General features: G+C 47.8%; 1 protein-coding gene across 5 annotated transcripts in view; it reads right to left on the bottom strand.

Annotated features, from left to right (window-relative positions):
- LOC116943524 (protocadherin Fat 1-like) overlaps nt 1–22,785 on the bottom strand; it is a 262,019-nt gene that overhangs the window by 58,187 nt on the left and 181,047 nt on the right. For 4 of the 5 annotated variants that reach the window (XM_032956433.2, XM_032956428.2, XM_032956432.2 and 1 more), the window contains exons 9-12: nt 9,779–10,054; nt 8,808–9,021; nt 4,739–8,428; nt 3,679–4,068 (exon numbers count right to left, since the gene is read on the bottom strand). In XM_032956433.2, the coding sequence (XP_032812324.2) occupies nt 3,679–4,068; nt 4,739–8,428; nt 8,808–9,021; nt 9,779–10,054 (4,570 nt within the window). The remainder of the gene's footprint in view (nt 1–3,678; nt 4,069–4,738; nt 8,429–8,807; nt 9,022–9,778; nt 10,055–22,785) is intronic. The other variant, XM_032956429.2, reaches the window with a different exon arrangement.

Genomic DNA, 22,785 nt, shown 5'->3' with positions numbered 1-22,785 from the left:
AGCTCTTAAGGCTAATGGTTACTCCGACTGCACAATCCGCAAAGCTATCACTCCAACCATGAAGAAGGACCCTCTTGAGGAGCCTTTCAAAACCATCACTTTACCCTACATTGCGGGGATCACAAAAAAGTTCTCCAAAATCTTGAATGAACACAAGATCCAGGTCCGATTCAACACATTACATAAAATCCGTGATCTGGTTCCGTCTGTAAAAGATGTGATTCCGGACATACAGTACCCTGGCGTTTACAAACTAAGTTGCCTCTGTGGTAGTGGTTACATTGGAGAAACCAAACGACATGTCTCGGACTGCATTCGTGAACACAAAGCAGACCTAAAACACGATAGGACCAATACCTCGGCCATGGCAGATCACTGTTATAATTCAGTAGGCTCACATGACATTGACTTCTCCAAGACAGAGGTTATTTTCAAGCCATCTGGCTACCATGAGAGATTCGTTCATGAGGCTATCCACATATACAAACACAGAGACAATTTCAATCGAGAAGATGGATTATGGCTCAGCAATCATTGGAAGGATTTGATAAACCATTTCGGGTCTTAATTGATTGATCATGCTTATGGTGGCTTTCAGACCGCATCCATTATTTTCGTCTCCCCCCTCCTCTTTTCCGAACATAGATGGACTCGTCCATCTGAACAAACTGTCAAATCGCTCTCCGTGGTGCTAACGTTAAAAAAACCGCCACTTTTTTCAAATTTTCTTGCTGTGGTTTTCACACCTGATGATGATTGCTTGTGTTGCAGTCGAACCGTCGTGAGAATTTTATTGTTTTATATTTTTATTATTTTATTGTTTCCCTTCTACGTGACTTTACCGAAAGAACCAAGAATAAGGCTAGGACACTGCGTTGGAGATGAGACTGCATTTGGGGTTTGACAATTTAACTGTTAAGTGTGCATATTCATCTCCACTCAATGGTTCTCATCAGGACGCCTGGCTGTCCTTACGAAATATTTTTTCCAATGACAAATATGTGTCGTTCAAAAGGCATGAACCAAGTGAAAAAGAGTGGCTGCGTGTACATCGAGTACGAGCTTTACTGTCCCTACCATTCGTTTTGTGGGGGACTTTCACTTTCCACTCTCTCATTTCCTGCAGCGTGAATATGTCGCGTGGAATCAGCATGGCCAGCATCAAAAGGAGAAAATATCCCTGCAAATGGATGGAGGCACCTCACAAGAAAATAAATTAACGCTGCGAGGTACTCCATGTGATCTGTACTGCATGGGTGGTACAATATAAAATCGGCGATGGTAAAGCGTGGACATGAAAAATTATTGGAATTCTGAGGTAAGGCAGGTGACCTCCGAGGTCAGAGCGTAGAGCTGGCATTGCTGAGATCCTTGGTTGAAATTGAGGCAGCCATCTGTGATTAAACGGTGGGATTCCCAAGTGTGGTGAGTTGATGGTCACAGCCAAGTCGTCATTGACCGCTACATTTCATTAATATTTAGTTCTGCACTTAATTTGGCCAAACGTTGAGAAGCGTTGAGAAGTAAATAACGGTTTGGCTCTCTTGCAAGGAACGTTCCTCTCGTACGCAGAGGGGGTGGGGAGGTGGTGGCCCTCGACTGTGTGGACCGGAGATCACTTGAAGGGATCGCAAAGGGAGCTCTGTGACATCGGCTTCTGTGGACCGTCATCTTTAACACCACGAGTTGGTCCTTGGTCACGTGACGCGACGCCGATAGCACATTTGGAATTATGGTTGTGGAAAAACATGACAAAAATGCATTTTGGTTCTTTCGGAAAAGTCACGTAGGTAGAAAAAATAATAGATCACGACGTTCAGATCGCCACACAAGCAATCGTCTTCAGGTGAAGACGAAGCGTCGTGATCTATTATTTTTCTACCTACGTGACTTTACCGAAAGAACCAAAGAGTATGGATTCCTGCAGTCACGAAAGCTTCAAATCAAGATTAAAAATGCTGCGAAGATTAGCTTCAAGTCGAAAAAAATATGCCCCTCACCTTTAAAATTCACTCAATTAACTAATAAATTAAATTATTGACTTTTAAAGCATACTATAGAACAAGCGTATTCTACTATCTTGCATGAGTTATCACATCTCAGATGTAACAGCACCACACTGTGGAGTGGCTGGGGATTGCAACGCTAACATTTTTTGATTTCCACTTTAAAAGTTACTTAAGAGTTGGAAGCATGCCTTATCCCTCTCTCACTGCAATGGATCCGTCACCACTCCGTTTTGAAGGCCGAGCTCATTAAACATATCAATTCAGAAGATCAGCCTGGGTTTCGACTACGTTTATGAGCCAGGGTTCACAGTCTGGAAAGATCTACCATCACGCGAACTCCGGTCATTTATAATATTCTGTAATGATAAATGGATATGTTATTCATAGCAAAATTCCACATCTCACTCATAGAGAATTGATCCATCCTTGACAGGCTATCCCAAGTTACTTGTCCTCATATTGACACCACGAAAAATTGACAGTATTGTGGGGAAACTTTAACCCATTTCTCACAAACAGTGGCTACTCACTTTGCACCCCAATAACTGTCCGAGAATGGGGGAAGGTCACGGGAATGTTTGACAGAGTCGCCATCAGTGGTACTCAACTTAATTTCCCAATCACTTCCACGTAAATAAATCAAGCCCTATATAACAAAAAAGCTACTTTTCAGAGCCACCTGCAGTCTTTCCTCTGAGTAGCATTTAAAGTGTATTGTATCTGCGAATTAAGAATATAAAGCACCTCATTTCTCTCCCTGGGACACTTTCTAAAGCATCAGGAACAATTATTTTGACTGATTAGCATAAGTGGCACATAAACCATGTGTAGATGAAAATTGTCTTGTTAAATGCACTTATTCATGCAATCAAACATAATTTGCATGGGCTTCTAGACAATAACTACATTTTAAATAATATTTTTTGGATTAAAAAGTATAACTGCATCATTTAACTGCCTACAATAAGCAAGCAGTGCAAGTAAATACGTTTCGGATTTCTCCATCTTGCGTGCAAAGTGGCAGTAATGTTGAATCCTCAGAGACAAAGATCGTCAAAATAGATCCGATTATATCTAACGTCCACAAAATTGTATTTATGGACGTTACATTAAAAAACACTCACAGCTGGTGAGCGAACTTCCTGATTATGTAATTTTTCTTTAACATTTAAATGAACGAGCTCAATTCAATAGGACTTGGCAATGGCTTCTCTTTAGTCAACCAAGTTGAAATGTATTCTGTTATTTGGGCAATAAATACTTTAAAATGTAATTCTGAAAATCTAAAACAACACATGAAATTGATATTCAATACAATCACCAGCTTGAGTGCAGATTATAACCAATGATATTCAATAATTAACGTGTGGTTTTTTGTCATTTGCTAACATTGCAAGCAGCAGACTAATTTGATTTGTACCACAAACTGGATGGTTATGCCCGTTCTTCAAATTCGAAGACTAAGGAAATGATAACAACACGCAACGACGTGCACGCAAACATTTGAAACCTAGAACGTTTACAGCGTGACACACCCAGTGGAACCGCGTAAACAAACGCACGAAGAAACACGTAAGCAATTCGACGCTAATCGCTACCGTCCGCGACTCGCGCAGGACGTGCTCCCCGTGGCCCGGCAGAGCGTCCGCCGCCGCGACGCGTGGGGCACCTGTCAGGTAGTACGTCAGCTGCCCGTTGTCCGGCGTGGCGTCCGCGTCGTCCGCCCCGACGACGGCCACCACCTGGCCGGGCGCCGAGTCCTCCGGCACGTCGCCGGCGTACGAGCCGCGCAAGAACCGCGGCGGGCAGTCGTTGGCGTCGGCCACGGCGACGCGCACGCTCGCCGTGGCCGACAGCCGCGCCGGGTCGCCCAGGTCGGTCGCCACGACCGCCAGCTCGTGCCCGGCCCGGGCCTCGCGGTCCAGCGGGCGCAGCGTGCGCACCCAGCCGCTCTCGGCGTCCACCGAGAAGAGGTCCCGAGCCGCGCCGCCCTCGCCGCCGGCCTCCTCCGCCAGGCTGTACGCCAGCTGCCCGTTCGCGCCGCCGTCCCGGTCCGTCGCTGGAAGTCAAAACGGAGCGGCGGGACGACGAGTCGGGAGGGAGAACGGCGCCAACCGCGGAATGCGCGCTTGGTGGTGCGTGCGTGCGTGTGTGCATGTGTGCATGTGTGCGTGCGTGCGTGCGTGCGGGCGGTGGAGCGTGTGGGAGGCAGCATCGTGGACGGTGCGAGCGAGCGTCGCGTACGAGGGAACGTGCGCGGAATGCCCAACCTGTCGCCGGCAGAGAGGGTTGTGCCACCTGTCCTGGCACTACCGGATCTTCCTGTGAGCGAGGTAGCCATTCTGGACAAGCTGTAAGTCTTTCCGGGACATCAAAAGTCCCGAATTTAGTCACTTCCTCCCAAGAGATTTCCGAGATATAGCAAGTACACGTGATTGTCATGTAAGTGTGCAACACTGCCGCAGAAGATGCGATTTCTGCGGCAGTCTTGAACGCTCTTCCTTCCAATATTTGGAAGCCACTGGAGCTATGCCCTTTTCAATCTCGACTGAAAACTAACTTCTTGAGAACTGCTTTTTGAGCTTAGTTCATTGTCCTTTCCACGCGCCTCCAATTAGCACGGTTGACTACGTATATGGTGCGATAGAAGTGCAACATACGTACGCACATTTGGCGATTGGCAAAAGTCAGCCGAGTCAAGTGAGCATAGCTGTGCACAGATCCATTACCTCTCACTTGCACGACCGGCACCCCAGCAGGGAGGTTCTCCATCACCACGCCCTCGTAGACGCTCGACTCGAACACGGGACGGTTGTCGTTCACGTCCCCGACGTGCACCGTCACCAGCACCTGCGCGACCACGTCCACTTCGTCCCGCCGGAACGTGGCTTTGACCCCGAACCGGTAGCTCCTCACGGTCTCGTGGTCGAGGGCCTTGGCCACCTTCAGCCGCCCGGTCTGGCTCAGCACCACGAACGTGTCGTCCGCGTTGTTCTCCGCTCCGCCACCGCCGGGGACCGCGGCATAGGTGGCGCTGTCGTTGCCCGCGAGCCTCGCCACGCCGATCTCGCTCCCCACCTCCGCGTCCTCCGCGACCGTCAGCGCGTAGGCCGCCTCCGTGAAGGCCGGCAGCTCCGCGTCGGCGGGCAGCACGGAGACGGAGACGGGAACGACGGAGTGCTTCCTCTCCGGCCCCTTGTCCTCCGCTTTGACGAAGAATGACATCCGCGAACCTTCCAGGCCAACGAGGCTCTCCTTGGTGACGACGTGTCCCGTCAGAGGCTGCACTTCCAGGACGTCCTCCACGGCGTCCGACTCCCCTTTGTAGAGCGTGTAGACGAGATCTGCGTTGCTTCCCTCGTCCGGGTCCGTGGCTAAGACCTGCAAGATCGCGGTCCCCTTTTCCGCGCTCGCAAGGACGTTCCCAAAGTACTCGTTGGTGACAAACGTGGGCTTGTTGTCGTTCTCGTCGGTGGCGATGACTTTCACCGTGGTGAACCCCACCCTGCCTCCCCCGTCCTTGGCCATGATGTTAATGTCAAAGACTCTTTCCAGCGGGTCTTCTCTGTCGAGGGGCTCGCTCGTGAAAATCTGCCCGTTCTCGTCGATGGTAAACCTGTCACCCGCAAACTGATTCACGATGGAGTACGACACGTGCCCCAGCGGGCCCCAGTCCTTGTCGGTGGCCTGCACCAAGGTGAGCAGGGTGCCCACCTCGGAATTCTCTGGGATCTCCTTCACGTACTCATTTTGGCCGAAGATGGGGCTGTGCAGATTTGCGCTCTGGATGTTGACGTGCACCTGGGCCGTGCTCGTGAACACCCCGTCCGACACGGAGATGTTGAGGCGGTACTGCGGAGCCAGCGTTTGTTTGCGTAGATTGGAGATGGAGATTATGCCGGACTTGCCGTCGACCACGAAGTTCATGTGGTCGTTGCCAGAGAGGATGCTGTACTCGAGCTTGTCGGTGTCTGACGCGTCGGCGTCAGAAGCCTGCACCCTGGTGACGAAGTGGCCGCGCGGAGCCAGCTCGCTCACAAACGCTTCGTACAGCAGTTGGTTGAACACGGGAGGGTTATCGTTTATGTCGGTGACGGTGATCGTCACCGGAACGTCGCTGGTAAGGAAGGGCATGCCACTATCCGACGCCCTCACCAAGAAATTATGGACCTGGTTTTGCTCGTAATCCAGAAATCTGGAGGTCAAAATAAGCCCGCTGCTGGAGTCGATGTAAAAGCACTCGCTGCTGTTCTTCCCGTTGTTGATAATTTGGTAGTAGAGCGCCTTGTTGGAGCCAATGTCGGCGTCGGTGGCGCTCACCTGAAGGACGGAGATCCCGATGAGCGCCGCTTCAGACAGCGTGGTGGCGTAGGCGCTCTGCGAGAAGAGCGGAGGGTTGTCGTTGACGTCCTGAACGAGGATGTCCAGGTTCACCTCGGCGTGCGAGCCCGTCACAGAGTCCGTGGCTCGCACCGTCAGCTTGAAGGTCGTCTGCGTCTCGTGGTCCAGCGAACCGATGACATTCACGACGCCCGTGTTGAAGTCGATCGAGAACTGGTTGAAGGGGTCACCGTCCGTGATGCTGAAAATGAGAGGCAGGCCCTCTGGACTCTTCGCCTGAAGGTTAAGAATTGGCGTGTGCGGCTTAATGTTCTCGGGTACCGACTTACTGTAGAACGGCCTTTCAAATATGGGCATAGCCTTATTAATAACTGTAATCGGGAGGCTGACTTCAGATGATAATGGAGGCACCCCAGAATCTGTTGCCACCACGTTCACGGTGAAGTCCTTGCTCGACATGTCCGCGGTGAAACTCCTCCTCAGCGAGACGTCGCCGCTGCGTGCCTCGACGTCAAAGTACTCGTGCTCCTCCTTCAGCGAGTAGCTCACCTCGCCGTTCCGGCCGACGTCCCTGTCGAATGCCGCGATCGTGTACACGACGCTTCCCGGCGCCGCGTCCACCTCCACGACGGCGTAGTACGGCAGGTTGACGAAGACCGGGGCGTTGTCGTTGACGTCCTCCACGCGGACCGCGACCACGGCATGCGCGATGTTCGGCCGCGGCCGGGCGTCGCTCCTCACCTCCACCAACACTTCGTAGCGCTCCTGCTTCTCCCTGTCAAACGGAACGCCCGTCGTTTGCAGGATCCCCGCGGTCGGCTTGATCTCGAACATCCCGCTCGGGTTGAGCACGCTGTAGGTCAGCGGCTCGTTCACGCCGCTGCCCACGGCTGCGATCACGGCCAGGATGACGATCTCCGTGCTGTTCTCCGGAACGCTCGCAGAGTACGTCTGCGGAACCCGGAGTTCGCCGGTGGATATCTCCCGAACCGAAACCTTCACCTGCGCCGTGCTCACAAATTTCCCGTCGAACACCTTGACCGCGAGCTCGTATCGGCTCCGAAGGTGAGTGGCGTTCTGTACCGAGATGTCGCCGGTCCGAGCATTGATGGCGAACTTGTCTCCGACGTTTCCGGTCGAGATACTGAAGGTCAGCGAGGCGTCGGTGTCCGGGTCGGTGGCCGACATGCTCAGCAGGCGGACGCCGCTGTAGGTCGGCGTGAGCAGCACCGTCTCGTACACGGCCCGAGAGAATATTGGCGGAGAGTCGTTGGCGTCCAGCACCGTGATGGTCACGTTGGCGGGCGTTTCGGCGGACAGTTTCGGGCTGCCGCTGTCCGACACGCGCACCTGGAAGTGGAACTCGGGCGTCTTCTCGTAATCGAGAACCTTGATCATCTTGATGGCCCCCGTGCTGGAGTCGATGGAAAAGTACGTCTGGGCTTCGTGCTCGACGATCTGATAGACGAGCAGCGAGTTCTGCTCACTGTCCAGGTCGGTGGCGCGGATAACGAGGGGGACGTTCTTGTCGTTGAGCACCACGGTCTGCGCCTGTGCCTCCTCGCTGACGACCCCGCGGTACTGCGACCGGTCGAACACGGGCGCATTGTCGTTCTCGTCGCTCAGGTGGATCGACACGGATGCATTGGTCGAGAGCCCCACCATGTTTGTGGCCTGTATTTTCAGTTGGTACGATGGCTTCCGTTCATAGTCCAGGAGCTCTTTGGTGGTGATGACCCCGGAGGTCGGATTCACGTAAAAGGTATCCTCAAAATTCCCGTCCCTTATTTCGTAATTGACCGTCGACCGACTGGAGGCCGTCACCATGAGCACGAAGCTCCCGGGCCTGGCCCCTTCGCTGACCTCCGCCGAGTAGTCTTTGGAGGTGAATTTTGGCGGGGCGTTGTCCGCGACGGTGACGAGAACGCGGACGGCGGTCGTGGCGCTGCGGGGCGGCTCCCCCCTGTCCACCGCCCTCACCACCAGCTCGTAGGCCTCCACCACGGCCCTGTCCAGCTCCTTGGCCACGGAGAGGATGCCCATCGTGGGGTGGATGGTGAACGAATTCCCCACGTTTCCTGTTAGATGACGCGCGGGGCGCGTGGGGCGAGAAGAGACCACCGCGAACGTTTTAAAGTAGCACGTGTAAATAATACTGACTTCTTTAGAAAACTTATCCTGTTCCTCACTGCATTTATATGCATTTTTACTTATTGACGGGTTTTTTTTGGTGACTAAATGAGTGAATTTGTAGACCAAATGGAATTGTTTACCATACATTATGGGGGAAGCTGTACATGGATGAGGCGGCTGGGATATGTGGGTGGGAGAGGTGGGAGAGGCGGCTGGAAGAGGCGGTTGGGAGAGGCGGTTGGGAGAGGCGGCTGGGAGAGGCGGTTGGGAGAGGCGGTTGGGAGAGGCGGTTGGGAGAGACGGTTGGGAGAGGCGGCTGGTTACCGGCTTCGATGCTGTAGGCGACCTCGGCGTTAGGGCCCCTGTCGCGGTCGAGGGCGACGACTTCCAGCACGGCGGAGCCCAGGGCGGCCGACTCGACCACGCGGCCCTCGTAGTGGCGGCTGGTGAAGAGGGGCGCGTGGTCGTTGGAGTCGCGCACGTTCACCACCACCGTGGCGTACGCCTTCTGCACGGGAATCTCGCTGTCCCTCACCTGCTTGCAAAGGAAAGTCAAGCAAATGGTTGTCAATTAATTTAATAATAATTGCTGCCATTATTTTACAACGTGTATCCCGCTGGCGCTATCGGCATAATGCCAAATCCATTCTGAAGTCTCACAGAGCAGTGAAACCCTTCATGTTGATAGAAGCCCTTGATGTCGCAGAGTGACCTTCGAGATACCCGCAAGTGACCCCTGGTCTGCACAGGCGATGGCACCACGTTCCCACCCGCTCTGCATATAAGAGTAACGTTTTTCACATGACAGTCAAATTCCAATTTTAATGTTAATGGAATTTAGCCAGAAAAAGTGGAAACCAAACGTAATGAGATGCTCTTCTTTTGCACTGTAATGGGTGACTGAGTTGAAACCATCAATCCACTAAACACTTGAGAAGCCAGTTTAAGCACGGACCTGGATTCGAACCCATGCTCTCGAGCCATGTGGCCCCCTCAATGTGAAATGTGTCTATGCGTGGTGCCGACAACCTGTGGGCGCCACCGTGGCCATTCGAGGCAGTGAGATGCAGAGAATCTCACCACCCAAAAGAGGAATAAACGACAATGCCCAGCCAGCTCCGAGGCAGTGCGGGAAATTCCACATTCCCTCGGCACAAATCCCGACAGCTTCCGTAAACGATGAGAAACCAAACGCAGCGGGAACGTTCACGCAGGCTGGACACAAATAAATAATGTTCAGCCACAAAAGCAGCGCTCCCCGTGCGTGCCTCTCTGTGAAGCAGCAACGTCCTTACCATGACGGTGAGGATGTGGCTCTGCTTGGTCTCGTGGTCCAGGCTCTCGACGGTGGAGAGGGCGCCCGTGTTGTAGTCGAGCTTGAACTTGCGCAGGCTCGCGACGTCGGTGCTGCTCACGATGGAGAAGGTGAGCGAGCTCGTGTCGTCGCGGTCCGTCGCGTTCAGCCGCAGGATCTCCGTGTTGGGAGGCGTCTCCTCGGCGACGCTCACCTCGTAGCGCGGCCGCGAGAACTGCGGCCGATGCTCGTTGGTGTTGATGACGCTCACCTCCACCTGTGCCGGCGCAAGGGGCGGCGGGGGGAGGGGGTAAAGTGTCAGCCCCGTGCTGCAGATGTACAAAGGCAACAATCCCCCCGCGTGGTGCACATCGATATGCCTGCTCATTCACTCAATAGGAGATTGAGTGTGTGCGTATACTGCCAATGCATACATGTCATGTTATTTATTGTGAAATACGCGACTTTGATTTTTTTTATTCCACATTCCCTCCACCCACACAAATACCTCGTTTTAAAAACTCACATTGGCTGGCTGCATGTTTTGCTTGGATAATCTGAATCCATTCCCATCTACACTAAATTACTCGCTGTGAATTATGAAATATATCATTCATTTCGATCTGAAACCGTTTAAGTGAAAGTGTTTAAGTTGGTACGAAACCCATAAAAACTTTCGACCTTCAACTTGTGAAAAGTTCAACCTCAGTTGTCAAGAACGGCGACTCCCGTTGCTGCTCTCCACGCCACACCAGGGACTTGTGGACTCCAGCCAGTGGACCCAATAAGCAGAACACTTTATGGGCCACTTATCAGCAGTCTAAGGGTCATTTATCATAGGTCATGAGGCACAGCTGACCCACTGCCTAGCAATTACAAGCAGGAGTGGGGGGGCCCTTCGTCCCGGGTCACGTTTCACGAAAAGTACTTTCAGTAACACGATTCCCTGACTATTGCCCCATATGAATGTGTATGTATGGTTGAACTTCCTCCGCACCGTACATAGCCAACCGTGCTAATCGGACGTGCAAGTGAATTAAATTTGAGTCAGACAGTACCCCTTTCTGAAAGAAAAAAACGAGTTTACACGTTAAATGTGTTACAAGTTGTCCATGAAAGTAGCACATAATGCTCGTATTGATAGGCTGAGTGCAGGGGCATGATGATATTGCACTAAAATCTATGCAAGCTATGTGCAATGTGGTGCTAAGAGCAGCTGGGAGGCTTGCATTTCAAATATCAGTCGGCAGAGGGCAGTCTGGGCATGAGGGAAACGCACAACTCTAACGCGGCCAATGACCAAGCGGCTTCACACAGACCGTGACACGGATTGAGTTGAAAAACTGTGACCTTGCCACGATCGCACATTATTAATCTAACAATTATGCATGACAACAATTAAACAGCTCAGACAAAAGATTACAAATAAAGGAAGGGAAAGGCTGATTGTATAAATTGTTAATTATCCCAAGTGATTGATCCTCGGCTTTTTAATTTTCCTTTGCATACACAATTACGTTCAAACAATGAAAGGAGTTGACACTCAACAATTAGCAAATAATAACGAAAAGGCTACGTTGCAAGCTAGCGAATGACGTGCTCTGGAGCAGACAAAGAGGGATGATGTATTTCTTAACAAATGAGCTCAACTTTTATATCTGAATCTCCAAAGTGTAACAACAGCAAGCACGAGTGTTGCCCATCTGTTGTACTTATATCAGGGCCAAGGTCACACGTGCCCTGCATGCCGTTGTGAATACAAGGCCAGTTGCACGGTGGCTCTAGGTGACTCAGGAGACTCCTAATTTATGGGTTAAGAGCGCCAAGCTTCTCTGTGCTTGTGGGTTAGAACCTGGGTAACCGAATTAGTTCCAACAGCAAGATGGTGATTTCATCACAGTGACCAGTAATTGCACATTAAACGAATGGTATAAAATGTGATATTTAAAAAAAAATGACGATTGCTAATTTGTAAAATATAAAGGACACGTTCAAATGCGAGGAACACTCCTCGCACCGCGGCAGAGCACGAAGGGGCGCCCGCCAAGTGGTAGGTACAAGATGAAAGTTGTTATGAAAGCAGAAGAAGCATTCCAGAGGAACTTGTCTTCATCTCACGACATGCCTCCAATATCAACAAAACAACGAACTGCAGACAGCTGTCAATACACTGCTGGATGAAGGCCTACCTGCCCCATACTGCACCTGCAGAGTTCATCAATAGTGGGGGGGGGGGGGGTGGGGAGCCAGGACCAGTTAAGATATCACTCGCCACTGATGTTAGCCGTGCCGCCGGCCCTTCAATATCACAAGTGACAATTATTTTTTGGTGACGAAAACCCAGATAAACCCACGGGCGTGCCACTGAGCAGGCGAGAGCAGTCGTCAATAAATTGGCGACACCAAAAGGACGGTGGTGAGTTGGGGAGCCACCGAGGGGGCACCGTCACGCAGGAGACGTTTTCAAGTGTCACTATTCCGCTGATGGAAATTGGTGACGTTATGTCTTAATAAAATACACATCTGCATCAGGTATTGAATATTCTGTCCACATAATTCCTATTGGCCAGAGTTAACATATTTAAGTTCTCTTCAGGGTTTTTAAACAAACTTATAATTTTGTTGTGCAGCACATTTAACAAAAAGCCACTCCTCTACTGTAAGGGATTGTTGAGTTTGTTCAGTAGTAGATAGAACAACGCATTATTAGCAGTACTCTTACACGAAGACAACTGGCTAAGTATTATAAGTAATGAGCAATTGGATGCAACTGGGGGGGGTTCAAATGCAAAGTCCCCAAGTAATATATAATAATAATTAATATCGGTGACTGAGCTCAATGGCAGGCGACGATCACCAAAGTCTTTGAGAAAGGACATAGCACACACAGCGAGATACAGGGTACAAAACGCACGATTCAAGCAACAATTTGCCACCCGTTTCTTTTCTTCCGTGTGTGTCCGTGCACAAAGGGTCCGATATAAATTCAAGGGAGAGTCGGAGCTAATGGTCTCAGCTTGACCAAGCGACGAGAGTGCACACTCGAGCTCTTTACGAGGCTCTGCGTTCAGCAATGAGTCACTACAAACGCGTGTTTTGCACTGCAATACAAGTGGCTTCGTCCCCATTGCTATTTACTCGCTCTCCAAACTATTTGTTTTCACTATAGCATCAATATAAACCGCGCCACACACAATGGGACATCTTTGCCGTGGGTGGGCACTTTAATTGTTTTGTTGCAGACGAGAACAACAACAGAAGGGAGAACTGTCAAGGCGAGCAGTTTTTCCGTCTTCCCTGCCGCCTCAACGATCGCTCGGTCTGGGCGCGGCGGACACACACACACGCGAGAGAGCGATCCAAGAAGTGTGGAGGGAGAAGGCCAACCACCGTGGTGGGTGCTGCTTGCAGCGACGAGTGCACGCGCGCATCGGTCACGAGCAAAATTTGAATCAATAAGCACCGCAAGGGCGAGTTGTAACTTTGTGTGGCCCACGAAGAGTAAAACAACGGAGGGCTTCACTTGTTTGCGTGCGCATGCGGTAGCGTGGCGATTAATGTGAAGCATTTACCCAGGGGGTGGGGGGGGGACACACCAAGTTTCGAGATTCTTCTCTGGAGGGTCCTGCATTTGGTTGTTTGGCTAATACGATTAATGAGTGTTGGGAATAGTTGTGGTGGGGAACTATGAAGGGTGCCTTATAAGTGCACATTATTGTTATTATTATTTGAAGAAACCCAAGCAATTCGAGGGCATTGCACTTAGCAATGTCATCCTGCGGCCACTTCACAGCCACAACATCTGGCCAGCCTACAACTACGCATGGCAAGCCATGTGTTGATTCGGATTCTTAAGCCCTGGTGGTCACCCATCCGAGGAATAATGGGGCTTCTGTGATTACGTGCATGTAGGGTGATCGGTCATCAGCAATAATACATATTCATCATTCCAGTGGTAATCAAAACAATAACAATTCCAGTGACGATCGTTTAAAATACTCTTTTACACGATCACCACTTATTTAACCGTGTGAAGGTATGTGTACGAGTCCATTAGTGGTGGAATAACGATGAAAGTGTTGTGCTACAATGTCAGCGACCTGGGTTCAAATCCCAGGCATGCAAAAAAACAGTGTTCATTTGTATCTGCACCCATATCGGGTCAACTCAGGTCAACTAAACCTTAAATGAGTCCAGTACTTGGTGCAGACCACATCAGCCCCTTGTCCCGCTTGTGTGCCTCGTCAGCTATAATGCTGTACACGCTTACTAATGGCACTCGCTCGATGCCTATAGTGGGAAACTTTGTCTTCGTACGTCTGCCTTTGTTATGAAATTGACCATCCTGAGACTGGAAGGTAGATTACATCAACCATTGCTGCCCACCTTGGTCCACTGAATTTGTACTACGTTCAGTGGATTTCAGTAATGTTTCACCTTAACTGCACTAACGGGTCTTGCTATTTCTCCATCACTTCAGACACCGGTGAGCCAACAATTGGCAAAGCCCCATTACACCCAGTGGGTGGCTGGGTGTGATAAATAATTATAACTCATTAAGTGAGCGTGGATGAGTGCAACGTCCTTGAAAAATAATAAGCTCTGATATTGCCAGCTAGACAACTGCTTACAACTTACAGAGGCCCCAAGCTGTTAATGAGAAATTATCAAAAATTGGTATGTGAAATGGAATAACCGTACAAGGCAGGGTGACGTAGAAGCAAGGTTAACGCTGCAATCTACCGCAGCCCTCATGTGATTCCTTTGCCAAGAGACAAGTGAGCAATTGAGGAAGCTTGAGAACGATAACAAATGTTGATCGGGATTTATGTTGGTTCAAATGACAAAATAAAAGTACCTTGGACATACATTTGAATATTTAAAATTAAAGTACCTTAGACATACATTTGAATATTTTAAACCGTCGACGACCTGTGCAAGAACACAGGGGGGGGTGTCATGTCAAAGTCACGTGGTTCAGACACAAGATTACGATTTAGCTTGCAAACTTGAGGTTTTGGTAAATAAAAAAAATACTGCAAAAGTGGTTTACGATTGAGATTGGTGACATTCGTCAAAGGGCGCCACGGTGGCTAGGAGATGTTTACTACCTCGCCTGGTATACAGCAGGTAGTGAGTTCCATCCCAGCCCTGACGCCTGCTGTATATGTGGAGTTTGTGCACTCCATGTGTGCGTGTGGATTTTTCTCCGGGTCCTCCAGTTTTTCCCTCCACATTTATAAACAACGTGCGTTTAGAGTATTTGACTGCTATACATTTCCACACGATAAAGTTCCAGACGCCACTTCGTTGAACTATCATTTGTTTCCAGGTCGCTTCTAAAAATATGCTATATAGATCAGTGGCCCTTACCTGGTAAAATAAACAAAACAGTTTAGTTTTAAAGAGTTTAGTTCAATGTAACGTTGTGGAGCATCCATGACACCTTTTATTTATACCAGTGTCATTCTGTTTCATGTAGAATCATTATACTCTTTAGTTCTTTCCGTAAAGTCACGTAGAAAATAAATAAATTAAATAATAGAATACGACGTTTAGATTGCAACACAAACAATCGTCGTCAGGTAGAAAACAAACCTAGTGAACTTAGAAATATAATGCAATCCAACACAGAGAGTCGGTTAACACAACAGTCAACACCCCACCTGGTTGATAACGTTCTTCCAAAGATTGCTAAATTTGAGAGAGAGACAAAACACAGACACGGGGATACACAGACAGAGAGCCTCTGCTTGTGTGTCTCTCTCTCTTTGCTCTCTCTACCGAAATAACCAAAGGGTAATTATATTCTTGGTTCTTTCGGTAAAGTCACTTTGAAGGGAAACAATAAAATAATAAAATATATATTAAACAATATATATCTCACGACGTTTCGACTGTAACACAAGCAGTCATCATCAGGTGTGAAAATCAACGTCGTGAGAATTTTATTGTTTTATATATATTTTATTATTTTATTGTTTCCCTTCAACGTGACTTTACCGAAAGAACCAATAATGTGAATCACTGCAGTCACGAAAGCTTTAAATCAAAAGGGTAATTCCTGCAGTCACGAAAGCTTCGAATCAAGTTAGAACCATTATAGTTCCACGCCCTTCCCATTAGCGCGCTTGGTAACGTACGGTGCGAAAAAGAAGTTCAACCAACATCCACAGTCATCATCAACCACGGCCTATCGAACGGCCGGGATGAGGGACAGTGATGACACGGCACGACCCAAGGCGCTAGGTCGTGATCTTGCGATGCCACGACCTCGCGATCGATGACCGATCCCCTGCACACGTGCTCGTCCCACACGTGCAGCGGCTCAGCGCTTGCGAGTTTGTTCGCTCTCTTGGCTGCCACTCCATCATCAGCCTGGACCGTCAGCCACCATCCTCCCCAGTGACGTGTCCTGCCGAAGCCGACTTGCTTTGCTAAGCAGTCAATATTATCCCGCTCAACTTGTGTTTATCACCTTATTTGCTCGCGTATATCCCTCCACGGTTCTTTACATGCAGTTTTCGGATTTTTTTTCTTCCATTTTGTCATTGGTCATGTAAGAGCAGGCAATATGCACCTCAGTGAAACATTCCAGGAGGAGCATTGTTTTGCTTACTTGTTGATTATCCAGTTTAGTCTTTCAAAATCACTCAACCTGCTCTCCCTCGCCTCTTTAAGTCATTACTTCTCATCCCGGTTTGCCTCAAATAACTTCCCCAGGCAACGTGCTCTAAGGTGTTTTATATTTGTGTCTGTCATACAGACATCCTCAACGTACGCGGAACTCGTTGTTTGCGACTCTCATTTTGCTCACGTTCATTTAGATTGGTTGTTCTTAATAACAGAGTCATCAGACCGTTTCTTAAAAAGAACGCTGACAATGTCTGGATGCTAGAATGCTCTGATGTGCGAATACATGTGCAGCAAAAACTAATCCTATGTTGCTGATCTGTTGATCTGTGTAATTAAAGCAGAACACAGCTCCTCCTTTGTAAAGAGAGAGATGATTTTCAGTATAAAATGTATTAATAAAAACATTATAGAAGCGTTAATAATTGGGCAATTCTGGCCTCAAAAAGCCATATGGAATGAATGTAAAAAACGCAGCCAAAGAGAATCACACTGCCAAGGTTCAGTGAGATTCACTTTAAAAAAGGCCCGGTGATAATGATCGCCAATTTACTGACAGCTGGAGTCATTTTCTTTATTTAAACTAATCCATTGCATTGAGACCACTCTCCAAAGAGGGCACTTGATATTGCACATGTCCATCAGTGGCTAATACACACAGGTTCCACCACAGATAGCATCTGGAGTAACTTATAAAGGCGTAGCATGTTCGACCAACCACATGCAAGCCTAAAGCCCATATGCAAGCAATCGTTTGCACATGCAACCAATCTTCATTTTATGTAAACAGTGTTGCTCTACATGTAAATGACTTCGTAGATTAACTAGAACTGCCTTTCTGTGTAGTTATCGCTGGCATTCTTTTTCGGTTGTTGAAATCCACGCGCAAGACTTAAAACATAGTTCTGAGACATAGTTTCCATAGAAATGTCATAGCACGTGACGTTCTATTTAACGTTAGCTTATAAAACCATGAGCACACATTGCTGCTATTTTTTTAGTTCTATTTAAAAAAAAAATAACCTTTCGACCCCATAATGGAAAAACCGAACAAGAAAGCGCCGCATTAGACAAGACATAAAAAAAAACCTTTGAAAAATATCCCGGATAAAGAAAGGGGCAGGGTAGGTTGGCTGTAGGTCACGCACGCTTGCCTCAAAACTCCACGGATTTCTCGTTCGACCGCCCAGCTCACCTACAGCGACTTGTCTTGTGGGCACGCGGGGATCAAATAAAGCACACATCCGACAGAGGGTACCTCGTGAGGGTTGGTAAAGTAAAAAAAAGGCCCATGGCAACCATCATGAGCCTTTGTGTGGCACAGACGATGTACCCACACACGTATGTACGTATGTATGCATGCTGAACTTATTTCGCACCGTACGTAGCCAACCGTGCTAATCGGCGGTGCCGGTGAGGGGGGACTGTCAACTGAACACAGAAAGCGGTGCTAAGGAAATTAGTTTTTCATGAACACGTTTAAAGCTGTCTCTGATGATGCATCGCCGAAACGTATGGAATATTTTCCACAGCGTGCATCTAAAGCAACACACACACTTGAATGAATGGCTAAAAAAATAAATGGATAAGTGTTATATAAGGCTCCCAATAAATAGCGGATCGGGTTGAGGGCTCCTGTCAAAAAATGTGAAATTGTGCACACCGTTCATTAAATCACTTGCAATCAACCCTTCAAATGATGAAGTGTCTTTTCATGCATTCTTGAACATGTGAAGGGCTGTAATTCTTTCATATTACTGCTATTTGGATTAATGGATGTTTTCCAGACACGTCGTATGTCAATAACTATCCTTTATGCTCCGTGAGCCTCTATCCAATGTACTCAGTGCAAGATTTCACCATATCATGACCTGTTCTTTTGCCTGCGAAGTGTTATTTGAGAAACACACACACTGCTTTCTCAAATATGTTCTAATGCAGTTTACAGAAGCGATATCACTGACTAAGGCGCTCACACGGACACACTCCTTGTAGATTGATATCTTCTGTTGTCACTTCACAAGGCTGGGTAACTCAGTCTCATACCTGTATGGTAACTCAGCCTGCTACCTGGATGGTAAATCTATCTCGGACCTGGATGGCAGGACAAGGACAAAGCAGTGCGGTGTGAAATGTGGTGTTGGTTGTTCAGTTATGGACGCTTTAACCGAGATCCTCGCACTGTGCTCAGAGACCATTTGTGTGGTGGTGGTGTTGGAATTGAATGTCAGATCAGAGTTCTGGCCACTGTCTACACACTCTATTGTAATGTTTACGAATGATTAATCGACAGAAGTAACTGCAGCAAGGACGATAAACCTCCATAAGTGGCGACTAAAAAGTATCTGGCATAGGTAAAGTCTCCCATCAGGGCAAGCACACACACGTATCTGCTTCCCCTGTGTAGGCTGGACTTTGCTCAGTATGAGTGAAACTCAGTGGCTCTTTAAAGTATATGTATGCATGCATGTGTGTTTAATTGTACACATGAAGACTAAAACAATTATCCCATGCTTGAGCTTCAGAGTGATCAAGTGCTTTTGGCAAGCACCTATTAAGGCTTACGTGGTGCATGGGGGGGGGGGTGTTGCCAGTACCACGCCCTGGGCCACATTTGCTTCCTAGGTGCCGATGTTACACACCGCACCAAGCACTCAGTCGAGGCCGAGTCAACCGAGGGAAAGTCTGGGAGGAGCACTGATATAATTTGCCGCATGTCAGCCATGGCCGGGAGTCCAACTTTGTTGTGGAACATGCCGACCGCTCTGCCACGGCCGCACACTCGCAAGCAGGCGGAAGGGGGGGGGGGGCTTGAGCCACACCACACCACGAGGCGAAATTAGTTGGACACGTCCCGTACCTGGATGAAATAGAACTTGATGACCCCCTGCTTGCAAAGACAACGGTGCCTTCAATATGTAAATCGTGCCCACAGTTCAATCCAGCTGGCCCACATGAAGCGGCGTTTTCAATGGACTGGCGTCTCAATTCATTTTACAAGGTTTGAGAAAATTGACCAGCCATGGTCAAAATGGATACAAGTAAGACAGAAATACATATCGCTGCGTTGTGATGTATGAAGCCGTGGTGTTTTTGTAATATATAGCTCCGTACCCCTTAATGACTGGAAGGTAACAATGAAACTGTTGTAATCACAGAGGTAGAAGTGACATTTGCGTGAAGGGGAGATCAAGAGGGACCGGTGTATTTAAAACAGAGCCAACCAAAGACAATTTAGCTGCTTGAATGGTGCTATGTACTACAAAAGCATTAATATTCATGAAACTAACTGACCTGACTAAATCGCTGCAGAGGGCATCTAGGAAAACAATCAGCTCAAAAATGATTCCACTCCCTCATTATACGAAGAAAAAGCATGCACTTTGCAAGGGCAGGTTACAGATATTCCATCTCAATTATGCAAATTCGGGAGTAAGTGATATGCGAATATTAGGTTGGATTAATGCTCGACAACCCAATGTTTACACATCACTTACATTCTCTCGAATGGGCCAGCAATTAAATAAGCTTAATGTGTTCATTTACTTTCTGTTGCTCGAGGCTCTGGTCAACAGGTCGTGAAATTTTACTTTGTATTCCGAAACATTTAATTACTGCTGTTGAAGCCCAAATGTTCATCTCTGCAATAGCAAGGTCGCGTATAGCCATTCAGATTATAATCCTGGCATGAGCAGCACAACCACTGATACATTGGATCTTACAAGACAAAACATTATATTGTAATTATTTACCTTCCAAATAAAATAGTGGATAGTCGCTGCAACAATAAACATGTGGATACACGCACATACTGTTCGCTTCATGGTCTGTATTTGTAAAAAATATTGTTTATACATAACAAATGGATGCAGTTAGACAGTACATTTCTTTAAAATACCGTGTTGTGATCCATGTATTAGTCTCATGAACGATACATATACTGGTGAAGCATTCACATAAGTGTAAATCTCTTTTTATTGTGAGGTATTGATATGCAACAATGTACTGTACTGGATTTTTTCTCCACATTTCCTATTAATATAAAGCCATATCGCCGAATACGGTGCATATGTGTTTTTTCTGCAGTGTTTTTTACACTCAAGGGTTCATGATGGTCATCCAAAAAGCACATAATACGCATTTCTTTTTGTGAATATAATAACCACGTGAAAGCATTACGCATTAAAAAAACGAACATTGACTGGAATTAACAGCATTCACCAATGTGTAGACTCCATTATGAATAATTTGCCAAGTGACCTAGTTTCTTACAAGTGAGCTGTTTCTTACTGCTTGTTCTGGCCTAATAAGCAAAACCAATGGGCAACGTCCAGAGGCTTCAATCCTTGAGTACAATGTACTTGGCTAATGGACTTGTACGTACGCCAGCTGCAACAATTCTCGATCGTATCGGAAACGTAATTAAGAGGACAATGTGAACACTGGAGCGAAAGTAGAGAAAGGGAAAACGATCCTCCTCCTGTGATCACACATGTTAGCTCTGCCGTGTCTACCTTCACACTACTCAATGGAGTACTACGGCACTCAGGAAAGAACTTTACAACATCTGCACCAGAGCTCTAGGTATTGATGTGGATCAACAGCGAGCATTAAATACGAGACCGTTTAAATATGCAGAGTGTTTAAATGCAACCGTATCTCATTTATGTTCAAGAAAAATGCAAGAAATTACCAGACCAGAGGCATGAACTGCTCTGGTTATCATCACTGGCTAAAAAGAACATTCTCAATGGACAATTCATATTGAATGGGCCACTCCATAAGCAAATGCTGGTGTGAAATACGCGGTTTTGGCTGCACTAAACCAGACGCCGATGTTCCGCCCTCACTTGCTGTGGCAGTGTGGCTTCACACAGAAGTTCTGCTTCAGTTCAGCTTCAGTTAAGTGTTTACATTACTCAGTGTCTTCAACACTGGAACTGGGCCTAAGCAGTTGTGATGGATACATCTGAACCCTGACAACTTGAGAGTGATCTTAATGCAGTTCTAAATGCGTACTCTTGCACAACAGGCCTCTTTGTGGTGGTAATTATTACAGAGAGGAAGTCACGGTAGTCTATAGCAACGCTTGTCAAATCCCTATGAGAGAGCTTAACACAAATCTCTCACTACAGAGTATCCACGGGAAACGTGAGGATTGGCGACCAGGTGGGAAAGCCATCTGATTCTGTGCTCAACACGTGGACAGTGAGTCCATCTTGCAGGCGATGGGGTCACACACAGGGAAAAGGTCACGGCAGCCGGCGAGCAGATTCCTACAATAGAAATGGTCGGTTCTCTAACGCAGACCGATCTTTCATGTTCCCCGAAGGAATACCCACTGCGATCGCATAATGCCCCTGAGCGCCCAGTTTGCATCGCAGATTCATCGAAAGAGAATAACCGCGTCCCTTGAAGCCGTGACCACTATCACGTGCGCCGCCTCTTGCTTTCTGAGAGAGGCGCTGTTGTCTCTACGACAAGCAAAGTCGATTGGCAAGGCAGTTTAATCGGGCATATTATTCAAAGCCACGAATATGACTGCACAAAAGCAGACGGTGATCATTGGCACTCTTCGGAGTGACACTCTCTCAATACCGCTACAAGAGAACTGCCAAACCAATTTAGTAAGATTCAAATAAGTGGCGCAGAAAGGTTGTGTTTTTCTCACATGAGATAGGTACCCAATTAAATGGGTGGAGTGGTGGCACAGTGTTTAGCTCATGGCACTCTGACCATGTTGCCTCATGTTTCATTGCTGGCCATAGCTAATAGCGCGTGGTGAGTGATCTATGAACTAGTCCTGGCTCCCTCCTTTACAGCCTGCATTGACCTGCGTGGTGAAGTATGGTCAAACAACCCCTATGATCAACATGGCGTGGGAATGCCTTTATCCAGCAAAGGTCTCATCATCATCAGTACCATTCTATACTCTATGGTTCTTTCGGTAAAGTCACTTGGCACAAGCCTCAGCATACCACCTGAATACATATCCATTAGAAAATGTGATAATGTTTAAACTCAAGCATACGCTCAATCAACCCCTTTATATCTACATGTAGTGGAAAAGGTTTTATGTTGCAAGGAGCTTTGAAACGACTGAGCAGAAATCAACACTTTCTTCACATGTTATGGTAACTTGCAGCATTGCGATGAAAGTGAAACGCCACAATGCACAGTGGTATATCTTTTATGGGAAGATAAAGGTCGCAATGAAGTATTATCGACCTGATCTATTGACAGGTTTGCCTTTTTGAACTTCACATCCCTTTCAAGCTACTTCTGTCAGTAGCCGACAAATATACACACGCTGTGGCAATTATACGCTTTACAAATGCATTATTTATTTTATTATATTGCGTTAAAAAAACTCTA

The sequence above is a fragment of the Petromyzon marinus genome, chromosome 18 (genome assembly GCF_048934315.1).
Source record: "Petromyzon marinus isolate PM22_M1 ecotype Great Lakes invasive population chromosome 18, UKy_Petmar_22M1.pri1.0, whole genome shotgun sequence".
Lineage (NCBI taxonomy): Eukaryota > Metazoa > Chordata > Hyperoartia > Petromyzontiformes > Petromyzontidae > Petromyzon > Petromyzon marinus.
This window is presented reverse-complemented; position numbering and strand designations above follow the sequence as displayed.